The sequence below is a fragment of the Microtus pennsylvanicus genome, chromosome 13 (assembly GCF_037038515.1).
Source record: "Microtus pennsylvanicus isolate mMicPen1 chromosome 13, mMicPen1.hap1, whole genome shotgun sequence".
NCBI lineage: Eukaryota > Metazoa > Chordata > Mammalia > Rodentia > Cricetidae > Microtus > Microtus pennsylvanicus.
Window position 1 is genome coordinate 34,401,826 of NC_134591.1, and position 21,174 is coordinate 34,422,999.

At 44.8% G+C, this 21,174-nt stretch overlaps 1 protein-coding gene across 4 annotated transcripts in view; it reads left to right on the forward strand.

Moving 5' to 3' along the window:
• Positions 1 to 19,451, forward strand: part of Nfia (nuclear factor I A) — a 335,086-nt gene extending 315,635 nt beyond the window's left edge. For all 4 annotated transcript variants that reach the window (XM_075946348.1, XM_075946347.1, XM_075946349.1 and 1 more), the window contains one exon: positions 17,884 to 19,451. In XM_075946348.1, the coding sequence (XP_075802463.1) occupies positions 17,884 to 17,901 (18 nt within the window). In that variant the 3' untranslated portion in view covers positions 17,902 to 19,451. The remainder of the gene's footprint in view (positions 1 to 17,883) is intronic.
• The last annotated feature ends 1,723 nt before the right edge of the window (positions 19,452 to 21,174 follow it).

The window sequence follows — 21,174 nt, forward strand, 5'->3', positions numbered from 1 at the left end:
TGGAGAAGTGTCTAGTCATAGGTGAGCATGTCCCTGGATCTGAGGAAGTGTCTAGTCATAGGTGAGCATGTCCCTGGATCTGGGGGAGGCCCTAGTCATAGGTGAGCATGTCCCTGGATCTGGGGGAGGCCCTAGTCATGGGTGAGCATGTTCCTGGATCTGGGGAAGTATCTAGTTATGGGTGAGCATGTCCCTGGATCTGGGGGAGGGCCTAGTCATGGGTGAGCATGTCCCTGGATCTGGGGTAGAGCATAGTCATGGATAAGCATGTACGTAGATCTGGGGGAGGGCCTAGTCATGAGTTAGCATGTCCCTGGATCTGGGGGAGGGTCTAGTCATGGGTGAGCGTGTACCTGGGGGAGGGTCGAGTCATGGGTAGCGTGTACCTGGGGGAGGGTCTAGTCATGGGTGAACATGTACCTGGGGGAGGGTCTAGTCATGGGTGAGCGTGTACCTGGGGAAGAGACACTTGAACTTTATTTTGTGGAACACTGGAACTTGCAAAGGCACAGTGGGCTTTCAGCATGAAGATTTCTCAGCCTTGCTTGGTGTGATCCCCACTGGGTATGGAATTTGCAGGCATTGTGTATGAAGACATATGGTCTTGAGATTTCTCCTTTCCAGGTGGAAAGAGTGAAGAAAACACAGGCTTTGGAAGTAGACAGATCTGGGTTGATTTATCATGTGACCAAGATTGTCTTGTTTAGCCTCCTGATCCTCAGAAGTCACATTTTGATAAAGTCATGAATTAATTCCTTCCTTCCATTGGTGTTGCATCAATATTGAATCTAACTAGGACTTGAGAGCCCAATCGCTACCTTCCACCCCCTCTCAAGCTAGGTAGGCTCTGAGGTGAAACTGGAGTCTCAGCTCTCTTCAGAACAAAGGGCCTGCAGATCAGAAGACAGGGCAGTGTTAAAGGGGTGAGAGCCCCGAAGCTGAGTCTGCAGCTTCGGCCTCCCACATCCCTTCTCTGTCAAGTACGCCATTATTCCCCCGTTGGCCAGCACCATGATATATATTTATTAAGAACATGCTTAGTATATTCCCAAGGAGCAAGTGGAGACCCAACTAACAGCATCAGTTTCAGTCTCGAAGGGTAAATCTGTCAAGGAATGCAGTGGAGAGTCTCTGTATAATTCCACATTAAAAAACAATTAAACTTTATGCTTGGTGAGGGAAGGGAGGACAAAGTCTGAGTGCAGAAGCAAGTTGTGAGCCTGGGAGGGGCGGCGTCTGGGTGTTTGTTTTGTCAGATAGGGCGGCTGACATGATTAGCCCTAATGGGGTGGTGATCCTCATTGAATTGCAGATCCTGCCAGTGATGGAGCCTCCATGGGGACCCAAATAAGTGGTGCATATGGTATTACTTAGGCTGCATCCTTTAACCAAGCTGAAGGCTGATCCCCCCCCCCATCCCGCCCCGTTCTTTCCCAGCACTTGAATCACACCTGCTGCACAAGCATCTGTCTGCTCCAGTTGTGACAGGTGGAGAGGTACTCACCTACGCAGGACAGGCAGGTTCTCCTCTACCGGCTCCCTCCCCGTCCGCTCTCTGTTCCATGAGGGTGCCCCACCCTACACTCTCTGGGCAGATAATGGTGCATCAGATTAGCCTGCCTTGCTACTGCCTCAAGACCCCGATCAATTTATTGACTCTGTCAGAGTGGCTGGTACAGTAATTGTTACAAGAGAAGAATGGAAAGTGAGAGTGTGTCCACATGAAAAATAAAAATAATGTTTTGTTCTTTTCTGTCCAGCCCTCGCCTCATAGATCTCTATGTGTTTACACAGCAGAGAGCACTTTACTTAAGCTAATCAGCTCCTTCTGCATTATTAATTGTGACAGTCAGGGTTGCTACATGACAGGGAGGGTATGGTGGGAAGCATTGATCTCATTCGGATGGTGTGGACCCGAGCAGCTTTGGACCTCCTTCCTTATCTCGCTGCACTGGGGCCCCATCAGATCACATTTCTCTGATTGACAGCCTGAACGAATGCCTCCCATCAATACAATTGATTTGGTACAAAAGGACGAGGAACGTTTCCAGCTGGAGATGGATGGGTTGTGGGAAGGTGAAGGGGAGATCTCAAAAGTCTTTCAACTTAGAAATCCAAACTGGACGCGAAGGTGCTGCTGTGACCTCCCAAACACAGTTAATTTGGACCCCCAGGAAAAAAAATGATTCTAAAAGAAACTTAGTCCAGGTGAACGATTAGTAGATTCAGTCGAGACCATTGATGAGCCAGGGGGATAATCACTGTTTGGAAGCAAGCTATCACCGATTTCTTGTGGGAAATTTTTGGCTTAAGTGCACATCTTTAAAGACATTTCATTAAAGTTCAACTTTCATGACTTCAACCTGCAAACCCTAACATAAATCCTGTGTGAATGGACGAAGCCGAGTGGGTGTCACTTGTGACCTGGAAATAAAAGGTCAGCCATTGAATTTATAGCTTTTCTAGTGGAAAGAACATAAAGATCCTTGCCAACCGAAGTCAATCTGTATTTTAATGTTGCCCAGTTAAGATTATGAAATCTAGGGATTAAGATCATGCCGTGCAGTGAAGGTCAAACCTTAAATGTGACGGGCTAAGTGTCATTCCCATGGGGTAGAAGATAGAGCCATTGCTACCTTTGGCAGTTCGGAATGACTTGTCCATGACCATTAACTAAGGTATAGGGATCCCACCATCATTACTAAGCCTAATGGTGATCACTGCGCTAATCAATTATGTTATTAAACCATTCTGCTCTTCTTCTGTAATGTCCCCAAACAGTAATAGTGAATTGATTGCTATCAAATAATTCTTTCATATAATCAGGAGTGAGGGGTGATGGGGACCATGTCATGACAAAGGCCTCCTTTTGGGAAAAGAGAATGTTGCCGTTTTCTGAGTAAGAGTAGCAGGAACGCACTCTCCCCAACCGAGAGCTGCCTGGCGAGACTGCAGGTTCACTCGAAGTGCGATTCAGCCACACAAAGTTCTTAACTTAAAACAAAACAAAGCAAGAAAACATGTATTTCTCTTTCATATTTTTATAACTACTCTCCCCTTTTTAGGGAAAATGGGGGGGTCATTTCATGAGACCTGTTCTTTCTCTGCTCTAGAGTTCAAAATCCATCCACTTTGGATTTTTACAAAAAGAGAAGGATGGCTTTTTAATATCTTGATGGGGATCACTTAGGTTATTTATCTTGTATGGCCTTTAAATCCACGTCAAGATGCCAGTAGTTTTGAGGCTAAAGACATAATACCATAGCTGGTAATTCCCTGAAAGGATATTTACTTAGGACTCATTGTTTCAGAGCAAGAAATTTAACTGGGTGTTGGAAGACATTTTTTTTTTCACTTTAATAAAGCAGCACCTTCAACTAAAGGAGCCAAAGCCCTGGAGGAGAAACAGCTCATCCAGGACAGAGAGGAAGGAGTCCACCTGCAGAGAGAGGAGGAGCTGGTGGTCTAGTGTGTGGCTGTGGTCATGGTTTCTGTCTTTTACAGAGGTATTTTGTAAAAAACCCAGGATCCATTAGAGCATTGTTTCCCAACCTGAGGGTCACGACCCCTTTGACAAACCTCTGTCTCCGAAAGAAATTTACATCATAATTTAGAACAGCAGCAGAATTACAGTTATGAAGTGGCAGTGAGGAGAATTTTATGGTTGGGGGTCACTAGGAAGTGGGGAACTGTATTAAAGGGTCTCCGAAACACTGCTCTAAAGTGGCAAGTGCTTTGGAATCTTGAGGAGAAAAAGCTTTTAATTCAGTTCACCTTGGGAGAGTTTGTTTTCATAGACTAACATAGGTTGTGCATGTCTCTGCGTGTGTGTGTGAGTGTGTGTGTGTGTGTGTGTGTGTGTGTGTGTGTGTGTGTGTGTGTGTGTGTGTTGCTCCATGCTCCTGGATAGCTTTCTTTTTCTTTCTTTCTTTTTGTTTAGTTTGTATCCTCCGTCCTTCACAGTGCAGACAAAGGTTAACATCCTGATCACCTCACAGGCAAGCACTCTAAAGTGCTTTTACATAAGATGAGGAATAGAAAGGACCTTTGATTTAAAGTTCAACATTTACATTTGTAATTTTGACTAATTTCTATGCTTGCATTAATTACATTGAAATTGTTTAATTAGAATAAGATGAAAATTGGCCATTAGGATTAATTTAACCTGATAGGCTTTGTGCGTCTTTCTAGGCAAATATTATGAAATATGGTGATGATGAATCAATGAGAGGTCTGACTTCGCAGCAGCGGTGGTCGTACATCTTCTCTGCGGGCTAGCTCATGCTACACATATTGCTCTTCCTTACCTCATTAGCTTCCAGCTAAAGCCATCCTGTATCTCTTGGTGGCTTCTTCTCAAATATTTTCTCCTGTCAAAGTGTGAAGAAGGTTCTGCTCCCACCAGCCCTAATAACATGGCAGTTTTCTGGCCTCCAGAACCTTTCAGGGAGGCTCTTTGCTTGGCTGCTTCCCTGGGCTTTGCATCCCAGTGACTTTTGCCAACCAAGAGCTACTGGATGGAAGTCTTCATAGAAGTCACTAAGGTGCCTTTGGCCTCAGGTCAAGGCTGTCAAATCTAGACTGGGCTCTACCAGTTGTTGGCTGCTTTCTGTGCCTAGGAACCAGACGTAAGATTAGCAAGATGGGGAGTTCCCAAGTGCTGGACAACTAAGTCTAAGGCACTGTAAGAGAAGAGATCACATTCCTCCAAGTTCCTAATTTACTGCCAGGAGGCAGCTTGCTCACTTCATCCCCTCCCTTCCATTCAGCTCAGGCAAGAGAACTAGTTTCTGGAATTGGCAGTGCCTCTGCCGCTGACAGCAAACGAGGATGCGAGTGCTGTTTATAGGAGAGGTGACAGAGACCAAGTCGCGCTCGGTCCGGACCCACTCCCACGCATGTAAACAAGTGTAAAACATTTTGGAACTATCAACTTGTTTTGTCTTCAAAGCAATTAGGAGTTTCAGATTCCTCCCACCCACCATTTTGCAAGAGTTGCTTAGTGACATTGGCAGCTAAGCTTAATGCCTTTCCTGGAGGAACCCTCCGTGGCACGGCTCCACCGGCCATGGACAACAGACCAAATTTTTAATAGCATTTGTGAAAAATAAAGAAGGGAAACAGAAGCCAGATGGAGGAGGGGAGATAGCTCATACATAGGCTGCCATCAGTTTGCAGATTGCAAGTCAGTTCTGGGTCAAGGCCAATACATCCTTCAGAGCTATGAGCTCGGATGCCATCCCATAGGTAAACTGCTACCCAAAGAAACCAGCCTCAAGCCCATTTCTGTACAACACGAATCCCATGTTACTTGTGTCCACGTTACCTAGAAGCAACTTACAGGTTTCACAGCAAAAGGTTTGGTTTGAAGCTTGTGTCAGTTTCAGATACTGGATATTTTTTCAGCTTGGAAGGGAACCGAGTTCAAGGAATTGAGACAGAGTAAAATCTAGCCTAGAGTCAGTGGACATGTGCTGTTCCCCTGCTAATCCAAGAAGAGCCCACGAGCTAGCACGTGGGAAGGATTTCTGTCTTGCCGCAGGTGGGGAGAAATCCTCCTAAAGCACAGCATCTGTTCCAGTCCCCTGGACTTGCAAGGATAATCGGATGACAAACCCTGTTCACACCTTGTTCCATTTCGTCCTCATACCCACCACACTAGGGAGGCGGTCTCAGTCCCCTCTCAAGTGATGAACAAAGTCAATGATACAGATCCCGTGACTGCCCGAATCCACCCTTGGTCTATTTCCTGAGCCCCACAGTGCACACAGCAGCTGTGACTCTTGAGCCATTTATGTAGTGTGTCCTGGCTCACCCTGGAGGAGCACTGTCGATGAACCTGGGGACCAGCAACCTGTAGTTTGGCTGGGTGTGATCAGTTCTCAGACAGAACTGTTCTGTGTGAAGAGATGCCGTGAGAGGATGGTCACTCTAAGTGCAACTGTGTGGTGTTCTCTCTCCCAGAGAGAAGACAAAAAGCTGAGCCCGCCAATCTCTTTTTCTCCCTTCAGTCCATGAAGACCATGGCTGTCTCCTCTCCACTCCTGGACCCTTGATTAGCAAAGCGCTCAAAGCGCTCGAGTGTCGATCTTGACTAGCCAGGAACTAGCTCTCTCCAGTTGCTTCCTAGGAAACAATTTACAATCTCCACTTCGGCTCTTCCTCTTAGGTGCCCATTTATTGGCTTGCAATTCCCAAGATGTTTTTGACCTCCAAAACCTCTCGTAGTTTTTTGTTTGTTTGTTGGGGGGGGGGGTTGGTTTGTTTTTTTTATTTGGAAATATAAAATGAGATTTTGCGAGGGACATTTTTCTGTTAACTCTTTTCTGTTTCCTTCACAAGCTAGAAAGTAGTATAAGTAACCCCACAAGAAAGTATTATAAGTAACCCCACATCTTCATATTTGAGAAGAACTAATGTGCATTGGCCACTTCCACAAAAGGTTGAAAATTATTGCAGAAAACTTGAAGTCATGGATATGGAATTCTAGAATATACTTCTAGAATCCATGATTTACCCTTCCAATGATGGTGAATCAATACCTAATAGGGAAAATTGGGCAGATCTAGTCCGTTGGTTTTGAATCTTTTCTCTCTCCTGCTCTAAAGTAGGTCTGCAGAAATGTTAACTTCCTGGAGCTTCAGAGAGCTCTGCTGTGCCTTAGGAAGCAGTCCAGACTCCAGCCTTAAAACATTCCTGCACCAAGCCTTGGAAACAGGCACACTGTGCTGGCAGAGTTCAGAGAGAATCATGTCAGTGAAGCGGGTGATAAACTCAGGACGGGCGTTTCATTTAGTTTGAGCCTGAACTTGAACTCATGAGTGTGTTTCTGCAGAATGATACAGAAATGTTATGGCCGAATAGGAAGTCATACTTTATTTAGCTCAGACAGTTCACTTCTTTAACAGCAAGGAAAATATTAAATTATTTTTTTAACTGGACCATCTTCTAGAATAGCACAGTTTTGCACATCTGCAAGATGCTTGTAAGTGCTGAGTCAGAAGGAAGGTGGGGATATACATCGTTTGACCCTGCCACCATTCTCGTGAAATAAACAATAGGCTCTCCTATTAGTACAATAGTTTAACAGGGGAAAAGGACCCTTAAATGGCCTGACAGGCATCTAGTAGTCATCCAGTCTGTACTGGTTTTATTAAACAATAACACAGCGATTGTAGACATGTGGGACTCCCCTGAGCTAGCACTCTGCATGTGTTCTGAATAGCTCCGAAATTTCTGTCACTGGTAGAGCCCTACCAACTGGAACTTAGCCAAAAACATAAGCGAGGGGTTCCGTGCTTGCACGCCTGGTTCTCTGTAATACCTTCTTGAATCTACCTTAGCTTATAAGATTATCTCTTTAGAAATTCTTACCAAGAAAGTCAAAATAAGTATTCTCTGCTAGGATGATATTTCTTCTCTCCAAGTCACGCTGCCCATCACATATGGTGCATCTGTGACCGAATCACTGGTGAGGCCCTTCAGGTTGACACTTGGGACACACTGTGCGATGTTCACCTTGTCTTCCAATTCATAGACAAGCTGCCTCTTTACAACCCCAGGGAAAATTCTTGGGGGAAAAGAATTGTTTGTAATCATGAGTACTGCTTAGTTGTAAATTTAATCTACACAATTCAGAAGGAACATAAAAGCATGTGCTGTTTCAGCATTAAGGGGTAAAACACTGTCACCCAAGTTGTAAACTCCTCAGTGTGGTCTTGTCTTGCCAGTCACTTCTCAACAAAGGCAACTTTTATTGGAAAACTCTAAGTCCTGTCACAGTCTCTGGAGGTCTCTGGAGGAGGTGAGAAGCATGGGTCTTGGCCCCGGTTTGGGAGCTCAGAGAATGCACTGAGGGAAGCAGGAATTCCCCTTGCCAGGGTTGCCAGCGGAGGGGAACCAACTGGTAATCCCCACTCCCCATCTCGGGGCTTCCCTAATGGTTGCTCACATTTGGGGCCAGTTTAGCTGATTTGTGTTGTTTAAGTGTGTTTCCTGCAGCCTGGGGTGCACAAAAGTTAAGCTGAGCCTCCTGCATCCTGCAGAGCTGGAATGGCATTTTCCAAGGCAGGGCTTACTCTAACCTCAAGTGGGACGGGTGTGAATACTCTCATCCCTCTCAAAATCACCGCCACTTTGTGGACAAAGAAACGGTGATTCCTGGGCCAGTGGAATCTAAAAACTGCCGTCGTAGAAAGAGAAGACAGGAAGGAGTGGCGATCTTTGTAGTGTAATCAGAGAAGGCTCCACTCCAGTCGGCGATGAGTCTGGGTATGAGTCCAAGACCCCTGGTCCCCAGACCTGTGCCCAGTTGTGCTGCACAGCCCTCCCAGTCTTTGTTCTGCAGAGCGACGGCTTCCTCCATGGTCTGTTCAGATGGCCTCTATGCCTGCCTTGGGTGCACTGTAGACCCCAGTCTCAGCTGCCTGGCAAAGGGGCTGTGGCTTCCTTTCCTCTTCCTCCTTCTCATGGTGAGTGGAGTAGGAAGAACTGTCGCCTTTGAGAGATTGGGGTCTTCTGTGATTCCTCCATGGCTTTACCACAGGTCAGGAAGGGAGAGACTCACTTGAGGTAGAAAGTCGGAAACCAGGCCAGAAAGGAAAGAACAGAGACCGGGCACAGGGGACTAAAGCAAAAGAGCAAAGAAGCAAAGACCTGCACACGGGACAGGCAGGAGGCACCTACTGGGAAGAAAGTCCCCAAATCACCAGGTATAATGACATAAGCCTATAATCCCAGTTTGGGGGGAGGGTAGGCAGGAGGATCCGAAACTTGGGGTCATCCTAGGCTGTATGGTGACTTCAAGGTCAGTCTGGGTTACATGTAACCCTGTCTTAAAACAACAACCATGTATGAAGGTGCAGGTGTTAGGCACTCACAGAGGCTCCTGGGGCCGAAGGGTGAAAGTTTGTTCCTGGCAGGGGTCCAGATCTCCGGGCACTCTGCTGCAGGATGCCTCTGGGAGAAATCTGCAATAACCGGGCCTCTAACTGTCACGTTCCTTTTCCCTTCCCTGGCTTTATCTCCCTACGGAGAGAATGGCAGTCCTCATGGTGGGTTTTCTGTAAGCCCCAGCCATCTCTGGGAGGAAGAGCTCTGGTGGAACGGTTATTAGAAGATGGGGCTATGCTCTACTGAGCACCGACCTCCATTCCCCTGCCTATCTCTTCAAACAAAAAAGTTACCTCCCTGGGCCACCGTTCAGCCAACTCCAAGTGTGACTGTCTGCCCTTGTTAGACAGCAGGCATTTAATAAAAACTGGAATCCAAGATGTAGAAAACACACTTTTTTTTTTCATCTTGTAGCTCCCCAGGAAATCATGTCCCCTTTTTTGCCTTTATTCTATACAACTTTCTCCTTGAAAAAAGGAAAAAGTTAGGGAAAGAATGCTTTAATATGAAAATCAAAACTTATAAAAGGCTAGACCCTGCCTCTTAAGACAGACATTAGATACTAATAAAACCCTCCTTGTATCTTAAGAGGAAACTCTTCTTTTTATGACTAACTTCCCCTATTTAAAGGGGTTTGTCTTACGTCTCTAAGCATTAAATGTAGCACTTAATGAAATGGAAAGAAAAATCACCTTTTGTCTTTCTTGTACCCTGTAGAAGTATTGGTGGCTCAGTGTTTCCTGATATGTCGATCTTTGTGGAATCAAAACATAAAAGAGAACTAATCCTAAGCATGGTCCGAGGGAGAAAATAAAACCCCCAAACCCCGACACACACACATAAATTTTCACCCCACATTCACAACCCGTTTTCCAAGGCCAAGCAAGCAAGGCCCTGCCACCACCTCAGCTCCACCCAGCACATCCGGTACTGTCACCCCAGCCCAGCAGATAGGAGCTCCAGACAATTTCATCGGGGTCGGGTCGCTGTCCCCTTAATCTCCACGCCTGCACCTCAGATCTCAGGCAGCTTCCGTGGCGCGGACTCACTTTAATGGATAGAATCTATTTTTCATGAAAAAGCAGGAAATAAGCTGTCTCTTTCATAAAAAGATTTACAAAATGTAATCATTGTTGAAATATTCCCTTTGAACTGCCGTGTCCACGGGGGTCTCCGGCTCCCAGAGGCCGGCTTCATTAGCGCCTCCTCCCAAGCGCCCCAGAAGGGCAGGTACTCTGGTGGGGCCCGCTTTGATGTCTTCAATGAATGAAAGAAAAGCACAATAAAAAAGAGCTGTTGATCAAGCATAAAATACTCTTTAAGCTGACAGAATAGCAGCGTTAACACACCCTAAGCTGCTTTTACTTTTCCCCCCTTTTCCTCACGTTTTCCTGTGCTTTGTGTACAGTGGGGGCTTGTGTTTTATAAGAAGTCTCTGATCTATGTAGTATGCCATTCACTAACAAAAACCAAAATAGGATTGTTTCTGTCCCACTTGGTTTCCTGACTACTCCCCGTCTCCCTCCCTCCCTCCCTCCCTCCCCACGCACCCCTCATCCCCAGCCTGGAAGGCCTTCAGTTTAGCCTGGTGCTTTTCAGGGCCTTGAGCCAGTTCCCTTTGTGCTGTAGGGTCCACTGCTCTGATTCTAATACCACAATTAAAGACAGATTTTAATTTTCTCAAGAACTTTCCCTTGCAACTAGGCAAGGGCGACCGTACAGCTGGCACTTTTAACAACAACAACAACAACAACAACAAAATCTAGCATTCAATATGAGAAAACACTAGGTTGAGCGACCACGTTCTTAGGAAATGGTTCCCCTGTAGGACGCACAAGACACTCGGGCCAGCCATAATTATCATTTGAGAACCCAGATCTTGGTTTCTTAAACTTGCCCTCAGTCAAGTATTACCTCATTAACCCTCTCAAAATGGGTAAAGATACTTCCATTTCCTGGAGTTGAGACTCAGGCCCTCCCAACCTTGACTAAATCTGCTGGTCCGCAGAGAACAGGTAACCAGTATTCCTGCAGAGTCCAACTCCAGAGGCCAGGTGCGGGCCGGGGGGAATAGTCCTCCAGTAGGTCTTGGGAGCAAACACAAGTGGGCCAGAGGGCAATTTTTAAACACAGAAGTCTTTGGTTTCGTGGGGCGAGAGTAACAGAGGAAAATGTAAAGAAGAAAATTGACTTGGTGGTAAGAGCTGACACCAGGGTGCGCTGGGATATGGTGAGATTCCAGCTGTGGAACAGCCTGCAGGACTGGGTCGTGCATGCACTCACAAACTCTGTAGGTACTGGCTGGTTTATTGGGTAAAAAGATTAGTGTTTTCCCACATTGAGGTTTGAACCAAAGCAGAGGTCTTGGCTGGGAGCAGTGTAGTCATTCCCCAGGGAACGGTGGTTTGGACAAGGGCTGTGTAAGGAGTAAGCAGGCAGAAGGCCATGTTACAAAACTATTGCACATGCTTCTGACGCAGTTGGCTACAGTTGGCCCCATTGCAACAGCCCTTCAGTCGGAACTGCCCGGGGCGGCCCTTAGAGACGTGTGCCTCTCTAGGGAGGGTGCCTATCGCTGCAGCAGGCCAGAGCATGTACCGTGAGTGTATATGTGACCTAGCCGTGCTGTGGACACCCATCTAGATGTAGTACTTTACCTGGGGTAGCTCCTGCCTGGCTCTGGGAACCAGGGTGCTGCTTTCTCTTCCTTTACTTACCAACATTTGCTCAGCATCTCCTCTGTCAGCCACTGGGCAAGACCCTGGGGATGCCTCGCCTGAGAGCCTAAGTGGCATTCCTGGGGAGAAGCAGACTGTCATAGCCCCAGCGTAGTAGCAGGTGAACTATACTGTGGGATGTTTGCTCGCACTGTGACTCCCCAAGACTGTGTTAATAACGTTAGCCTGGAATGGGGGGGGAGGTGTGGAACCAATAACTAGCTGACCCAAATTAGCCATAGAGAAGCCAAGGATACTGATGGAGAAGATGCACAGGAAGGAGTAGGGAGGGACTTAGAGAGGGTGTGGTCTCTTCTATCAGGGAAGTGTGGAGAGGTCAACTGGTCTCTCCTCCGTTACTCCTGAGTCTTTATTGGTAATATAATATTTTAGATGAACATATCAGAACCCTATTGGTAAGTCCCTGAAAATGGGCCCTCAGAAAAAAAAGGGGGCATCTGGGGACGGGAGAGATGGCTCAGAAGGTAAAGATACTTGCTCCCAAGCCTAACAACCTGAATTCAACCCCTGAGGCCTACATAGAAAAAGAGAACCAACTCCTGCCATGTGTCCTCTGACCTCCACATCCCACTGGGGCAAACACACACACACACACACACACACACACACACACACGTAATTTAAAAAGAAAAAAAAAGGCATTTAATCTTAGACCCTGGGGACAAGCAAGTGTTAGCATAGCAAGGAAAAGGCATAGCCTGTGCCAAAGGCCCAGCAGGGAGGAAACATTTAGCTTTGGGGGATTCTGGAAGGAGTTTAACACAGCTCAAGGGGTGAAAAGATAAGGCTGCAAAGGTAAGCGAGGCCACTCACGGCCCATTAATGCTTTAATAGTTTCCTGTACAATAAACAAGTCTTGGTTTAGAGTTATTAAAAACAGGCTTTCTTTAATTAACAAAATAAAATCAGACAAGAAAAAATGGCTGTGGAGATCAAAGCCCGAGGCTGGCAATACCCATAACTAACACCTGTATACAGCATGCCACCCTTTCTAGAAGAATCCAGTGCTCATGGCTGCCATCCTCCTTCATTCCCAGCACTCCAGAACCTCAGAGCTCTTCGTATCTGCTGTCACTCTGTCCATCAGTGGAGTTCAGTGTGGGGGCTTTGGACACCCGGCCTTATCAGTCAACCAAAGTTTATCAAGATCCTTGGAGAAATCATGAAGGGCACAGAAGTCTAAAGCCAGCCCCTTCCTGTTGGGCACCACAGCCCTTAAAGGCAGAGGCCACATTTCTCTACTCCTAACATCCCCAGAGCCTCCTGTACATAACACCGAGCAGACTGCAAACCATTGGAGCTTATTGACCAAGTGACTCAGGACTCCCAAATGGTTAATCCTAAAAGGAGAAGCCAGGAGTCCGCACAGAGGTCTGTCTACTCCTTCTGTGTCAGAGATGGGGGGTAGGCCCCCCAGGCTTTTGGCTTAGTTGCCAAAGACAACTCACTTGTGCTAAAAAGTAGGCTTAGTTCATGCAAACAAGAACAGGAAGCCAAAAATGACTGACTGGAATAGTGTGGTCCAGCGGAGGCGGCATCGCCACGAGGGTCAAAATGGTAGCTGCGCTCAAGCCGATCTGCTTGCTGTGTCCCTTGTGGGCCTGGTAGGCAGTGTGATGTGTTGGAGGGGGGAGCTTCCTGTATATTCCTGTTTCCATTTATGTGTGTAAATGTCCTTAAATAACCCACCTTGCTAGGAGAAGAAAGCTAAGAGTCACGCCCAGTTCTGGATTCCACATTAACAACCTCCTTCCGTTCAGCGTTAAACTTTGCCCTTGAGACCTTTTGTTTAACTTTTTAATTTGAAAAACAGATTCTGCCGTCACAGTCTGTCCTGCCCTCCACAGCACCACCACCACCACCACCACCAAGTGAAATATAATTATCTCAGGCCTATTTCCTTTTTGATTTTAAAATGTATGCCCTGCCCTCTGAGTAGAGAGAGAGAGACCCATAAAAGGCTCTATAAGACGTTGTATGTGTTAGAATATTGGTTGTTAACAAGGAGCTGAGCCCGCCAGCTTTGTTGCCCATCTTCAGTAGACTCAGAACCAACTCCATCTTGTAATTGCTCACGGCCAGGCACAAGAGAAGAAACAGACTGCCGCTGTCACAGTGCCTACTGCCGCCTCAACCCTCTTGTTTAGGATGCAGTGGGACGGAGGCTGTTTATGGTTCGTAAATCCTGACTACTGTGGGCATTCCAGAATCCCCACAGAATGGGACTGGAACTTTCATGGAGCTGTAAATTAAGGGGCGGGACGTGTGATAAAACTCCTCCGAGAACCGTGCTGCAATGGTTAAATGAAATTTTATAAGCGCGTTCAGCGCGGAGCTGTTTTGCATTACATGAGTTGAATACCTTAGAGACGCCACATCTGCGGGCACTTTATTAAATACTGAGTCAGCACTTTCCAACCTGATGAGATTACTTCTCCATCTGACCGGCTAGAGGGAAAGCTGAGCTCTTGTCTTGGGCTGCAGATTCCTTTTGATGTTTCACCTTGAACACTGAAAGCGGACAGGTTCCCTCCCACCCCTGGAACATCCCGAACCGTGGACGTTGCGAATGGAACTGGCTAATTTTCTGAAACTAGAGCCTTTGTGGGAGTGTGGATTTATGGGCCACCAAATCAACTGCAGTCGAATGTTCTTGCAGAAAAAAAAAATAGATCAAAGCTCAGCGTTTACTTCCTCAATGTAAATGTATCAAGATAACATCCTCGATGCTGTGCTGTAATATTGCCACTCGCTGCAGATAAGGGACAGAGACTCCTTTGTAGTGGCCTGGATACAGTAGGGCAGATTAAGAGACTATAAAGTATGAAGGCAGAAGCCATATGAAACCCAAGCGGACGTCAGATCTGAGGATGATTTTTTGACTCTCCACAGATGAATTTTGTTTCATGTGCTGGTATTTTCCCAATGATTTGATTCAACCCAAGAATTTACCAGCCTCAGATTCCTTCTCTATTTTTTTTTCTGTCCCAAGAAGGAAGGTGCAGAGTCATTCTCCAGTGAGCGTTCTCAAACTTGCAGTGTTTTTAAATAGCAGACATTAAGGGAAAACGTACGAAAAATAAAAAGACCTTTCCTGGTATTCTCCCATCCATCTGATGTGATTAGCAGTTGATAAAAGTTTACAGAAATCCAGGGGCACCTCTGTGTGGGTGACTGCCGTCTCTTTGCCTTTAGCAGTGTCTTCAACTACAAACTGATAGACAGAAGAATTGATAAAGTGGATGAATTTCTTCTTATTGTTTGTTACAAGTGTTTCTCTACTATATTTCTACAGATAGTTTACTAAGAAACCTCATTCAAAAAAAAAAAAAAAGAAAGAAAGAAAAAGTTCGTGTGTGGTTCCCCTGACTTCTCATTCTGAAAGCCCTTGGTCAAGTAGCTGGGTTAATTGTCATGAAGATTAGTGTGATGTTGAAATAAGTACGAATGGTCAAATTACAGGAGTGCAAAGTGGAAGAATGGGTTTTGGTTTGGGCCTGAAAGGGTTAATTAAGGTTTTTTTCATGGGTTATTAAAGACCCCCAACCCCTGCCTTAGGAGTCATATTGACACCCCACCGCAGGGCTGCTCGGCTCCTCTATTGACATGTTGCTGGTGGAGCACAATAGCCTCTGTGTCTGCAAATCATTGCTAAAATCATCTCAAGGAAGAAAGTTCCCAAGCTTTACCATTAGACAAAAGCCCGTGAGTTGCAGTGTGCAGCTCAAAAACCCAGAGTCAGCAACTTCTATTGATTAAAAACTAACCTTTAAAGTAAGTCTGAGAGTGTGTGGTTAGCATTTAAATTTAAACATGTCATGAGTTGATTTGTGTTACTGAATACCAACTCAGAAGGAGTAACATTCACAGCGTAGGGTTTTTTTTTTTTCTAACTCCGTTAAGCAGCTAAAGTATTTCATGAAATGTCAATAGGGCAGAAAGAAAAAGGGGAGGGGCCGATGCCGGGCCTCATAGCTTTCTTTCCCATGCACATATTCCCCCCCCCCAATAGAAAAGTGTGGAGAGGGAAACACAATAATTAGTCCTTTGTCTAACTTTCTCAAATGCCAAAGAAAGACAGATTAATTAAATATACAACAGTGTTGGTTTTTGGAGTGGGGGTCTAGCTTGCTGGGTAGGTCATAAATTAGGCAGAATAAATACTTCAGTGTGTTTGCAGTGGGCCTGCTACGTCAGAACCACTGGAAGGTTGGTGGGAGGAGAGCAGAGGGTTTCTTGCTAATGATAGTCACGTCTGGGTCTGTCTGGTTGCTAAGAGCAACCAGACATGATGTAACACCAGGATGAACTTGAACTTGGGGGACTTGAAAAGAGAACAATAGACCAGAGCAATCAATAAAGCCTATTTCAGTGAAGGGTTACAGAGCTGCTCTGGGGTAACCTTGTGGGCGAGGCACACACTGAATAGTAAGATGTGTGAAGAAACTTTTTTTTTTTTTTTTTTTTTTTTTTTTTTGCTTTGCTTTGCTTTGCTTTTAAACAGAAGTACAGGGCACTGCTGGGTTTTGTAGTGTCCTGAGTTCAGTGGGACGGAAAACTGCTCCCCCTGCTGACTCGCCAGGTTCCAAGCCTTTGCTTCAAGAAGTCCTGACTGTCACATGGAAGAGGTCCCGAATTTCACAAGCGCCCTAGAAAGCATGCAGACAGATTGAGACCAGCACTGGCCGCTCCATTTCAGACTGGGCTGTACCAGAGGGCATGTGGCAAGCGATCTGAGTCAGCACTAAGGAGAGACTTACCACAGATACAGCTTGGGGCTTGCGGCCCTCCCTTTCTTTCTCACTCATCTTCCTTTTGTGCGCCTAGATTTAGGCCATGTGTGCTTTGCCAGGGTGATTTCCTTTCCAGCTCGAAGCAGCTTTCTTGTGTTCCCCCCTAGCACACAGCCAGGGAGTAACATCTACGAGTCTACAGGATGAGTGGTTTTGTGGTTTGTTTTGTTTTGTTTTTTAAAGCTTCTCTGAAAATCAAAGGTAGCTTGTTGTTACCAGGAAATCTTACACCAACATCCTTGGAGCTGTCATTTAGCCATTTATCCCGGGGATCAAAGGAGTCCCGACTTTTCCTAATTGTAGCTCTCTGACAAGAGTGAACCTTAGCCCTCCGGAATCCGTTCTGATGTAACCGTAGTTGGTGCTGTCGGCGTTGAACTTGTAGCCATTAGCTTTGCCTAGAAGCTGCTGGACTTTCTGACTCCCAGCAACCGCAGTGAGTTCTTGAGGGCACTTCAGAGGAAAGCTGGCAAAAGGCACACACTATTTAACGTCACTTGGGAAACTGACGCTGGCATTTGTCTGTAGTTGGTTGTTTTGTTTAGCTGACTTTCTTTGCTGACAAAGAAACGCCAGCAGACATAAACGTGGTCTCCTGGACATTTACGAAAGGGACATAAGAAGGGTCCACAAGCTGAAAGAGAGCTCCACTGGCTCATGGAGCGGATAGAAACATGGATGAGGCCTAAGCAGTGGCCCATTTCCTCCTTGAATCTGATGATGTTCATAAGGTGTGGTCCTATTGATCTCTTCTAAGAGAAGAATATAAAACTAGGTATATTCATCTGGGTGGGAGATGAATTTGCACCCTGAGTTCTCCCTTGTAACAATAGCTTCCCGATAGCCCAGGCCACCAATCCAGTGTTTCCCATGAGACCTTTCTGTTTTAGCTGCCTCCACCAGCCACCTGGCATGTTCACAGAATGCTGTGTTTATGTTTAGTACCTGTCTTTAGCACCTACACCTCACTGAAAAATATATTGAGAAAATCATAGCAATAACTACCTTCTACAGCGCCTAACCTCACCCTTTAGCCACTTTCCCACCAATTTGCTTCTCTTTCTTGAGCCCACCCATCACTGAGCAAGGTGCTAATAACATAGCCAGGTTCCTTGCCTCTTTTAACTGCTCCCCGCTAGGTTACAAAACCTGATGTGAATGTCGTGTGGCCAGAAAGGTGTCACTTAGTAAGACATACTCAAAACACTGGCAAACCCCAACCAAGATAATGACTTTTAACGTCAGAGGAGTGAGCTTTCAATTTCAGTGGCTTGGGATTTACTGTCACCCGCCATTCCTTGTCCACATAAACCTCTAAGGTCAATTCTGATCCCTTGGTGCACATTTTTGTGTTTGTACACTGAGGATCTCTGTGGGCTTTGCACACACTAGACAAGCCCGTGCACCAAATCTCAGCATGCACCTGCACTTCTAAGTATATTCTTCTTTTTGTCTTCCAGTCCTGGTACCTGGGATAAAAGTTGCAGCGTCCCACCATCAACCAGACAGACCACCTGACCCCTTCTCAACTCTGTAACATGGACGCAACCTCAACCCAGCGCAGTTACAACTTCACTGTCAGTGGAAGGGGAGAAAAACCGACTCGAATCAACTTGTACATGGAAACAGCAAGCATTATGGTCAAACAGCAAAGGCCATAACCTTTCGGGATTTTTTTTTTAAAAGAAAAAATACTTTAGGGACTGTCGTAATTTCTCATATGGTGCTGGAAATGGTTGGGCTGTGTGACATTTGAAGTGTTTCGATGGTGGTGTGAGCATTAGGTGAAGCGCTGGCAGAGGAGGAGCCTTGCTCACTAACTTCCTGTTGTAACACACTTCCCTTACGAGCCTGGCCTTTTCACAGTATTTCATGACTTTGCCCACACAGGTGTGCCCCTCCCTGAGCATCTGGAGCACCTGGAGAATGGAATCTTTTGTAGTAGCTGAGATCTGCGATCTGTAACTTACAGGACACTCAAAGGGCAATGGTTTTTTTTTCTTTTTCTTTTTCTTTTTTTCCTGTAACATAGTAGAAAAAGAAAATGCAGTTGCGTTGATCTTTCTTTTCGTTTGGTTTGGTTCAGCAGTCAGCAGTTACATACACAACACAGCCCGCAGGGACAGTGAACCCACCCATGTTGCAGAACAATTCCCAAAGGACGGCAAAGACTACTGCTATCATTTGTTGTGTTTTCAAGAAATGCTGCACTTACATTAAAAAAAAAAACATTTTTCAACAATTTCAACAATGACACAAAAATTCACATGGAAATGGGGAAGATGGTCTGTTTTGACAGAAACTGACAGGAATCAAAACAATCGAATTTTGAATTGAGTGAAGTGCAATTTCATTGGATAGCTAAGTATCTTTGTAAGATAGAGATTGTTGAAAATTCTATTTTTGTTTTTCAAGTCCTTCCACCCCAGGACTCTAAATTATTGGGGTAAAAAACAGCCTTGCAAGAAAAAGGGGAGCTATTTTTGCTTTTTATGTTTTTTATTGTTAAACTTGTATCCCTTTAAAAAAAACTGAAGGAAAATTTAAAAAAAAAAACAAAAAAATACAAATCTAATGGTGCTTTTACCACAATATGTTAACTACATTAAATGCTAATTAATTATTTTCTGTTATCAAAGCACATAACTCAAATGAAATCATGGTATCTGTTAATTTTATAAGCTAGAAATCACTATAATGAATTATGCCAATTCTGGAAATTTTTACATGTGTATGGCAACACCAGATCAATCAGTTATCAAGCGCCTCATTGTAGCAGACATTGTCCAGAAGTTTCAATGACCCTTTGCAAGCCCTGAACTGGGCTCTGGGAAACTTTAATCCTGACAACGCTGAAGGGAAATAACTGCTGGTACCCATTCAGATCAAGGGTACTCGTTAGGGAAAACGAAAAAAAGTTCACACCCCCCCCCCAATGTCTTGTATCTTATGTTTAAAAACAAAAAAAAGACAAAAAAAGATCAAAAAAGAACAAAAAAATAAAAAAGCAGAAACAAACAAAAAAAAATGCAAGTGATTTTTCTACCAGACAGCGAAGCACCCCCTTGCTTCCCATGCAACGTCAAGGTTTCCTATGCTATACATATATATGTGTTCTGGCCGGCAGGCCCTGCTGGCCGGAGGAAGTCTCTGCATGTTCTAGTGTTAGTAACTAATTTTTATATAGCTAATGTAGGATAAAGTAGAGTGCATTAAGACAATATTGTAACCCTCTCTAGGCACTTGCCTTTAAACTGTCTCAGCCCTTCAGAAGGGCTCAACTACTGTCCTATACAATCAAGTAACTGAAATTCTTGGGAAGACACTTTGCTCCTCATCTTTACCCCCAAACGGTGTTGTTTTGTTTTTGTTTTTTTCCTTAATTTGCACGAAAACAGAAATTCCATATCAATGTGCCTTGCCCTGGATAGTGGTGACTTGTGGAATTGTTGCACACGCCCCTCTGTTGAAGGGGTTCTCCCTACTCGAGCATTCGGAGACACTTTTTGTAAATGTAACTTTATGTCAGCCATCGTCCATTTCAACATCTAGACCTAAACAGAAAGTTAGCTGTTCCGCAGACAGGCGTAGTCTTGATTGTCCTGTGTGGTCAGTGGCAGTGCTATTCTGAGCTCTGTAGATGCTTACAATATCAGTATTTGGGATGTTGCTGCATTGTTTTTCAATTTATTTGGAGTCTTCCTTTATTTTCCCCCAGATATATGAAAATATGCAATACCTGCTTATATCATGTAGAAAAGCTTAGCAATTATTAGTTTTTCTTTTTTTTTTTATTTGACCAAAGTCAGTGCTGCATTTGACGCAGTGTGTTTTTAGGTGTCTGTCTTTGTATCTTCTGTGGTTTTTGATGCACGTGCGCAGGAAGGGCTCCTCTTAGAGAAGCAGTCAAACTGTGAAGCACTAAGCTGACCCTGCTTCAAGCAATTTTGTTTTTACAACTGTTCCTTTCACAAGCAAGCCTTAAAAAAAAAAAAGACAACTTCCTTTCTCTTCAGCCCCCACACCCACTTTTCTTAGCAGAGAGCAGTCAATCCACATTCAATAAAAAGTACATAATGCCCATTTTTATATGCACGTTTTTAAACTTCCAAGTTCTGAAAATTGTTTACTGGTTATCTCTATTTAAGGAAAAAAAATAAAATAAAACATTTTGGATTTTCATATGTGTCTGATAAGTGGTTGAATAGTCGCTTGGCGCTGTTGTATGGTGTGATTGTCAGTGTACGGTGTCACTTCCTATAGCCAGCAGCCTACTTTGCCTTCCCTCTAGCACTTAGCTGGGCATTACTTTATTATGACATATGTGCACTAAAAAAAAAGAGAGAGAGAGAGAAAGAAAGAAAGAAAATAGCAGCTTTCAGTGCTTCACAGTGAAGGGAAAAAAGCCTAGACAAACATTTTGTCAGAACCTTGCAAAATGCCAAGGTATTACCAGTAAATTGGTTGTATATACAATAAAATTGCACCCTTTTTTAAACAAAACCAACTAAGCAATAGTTTGGGCAGTTTTAGGTGTTTTTAGTGAGCATGTTGTAGTCACGGCTGCAAAGAAAGAGGATAAACTGCCCACTCAGAGATAATTTGTATCGTTGTATAGTTTTATTGATTACACTGATTTATTCTACCCTATTTTATAATGCAGGACTTTTGTAATGTTGTCTAAATGAGGAAAAATTTCTGTCAAATTAGCCTAGTGAAATTTCTGATTGTTCATTATAAAGGCAGCGTTC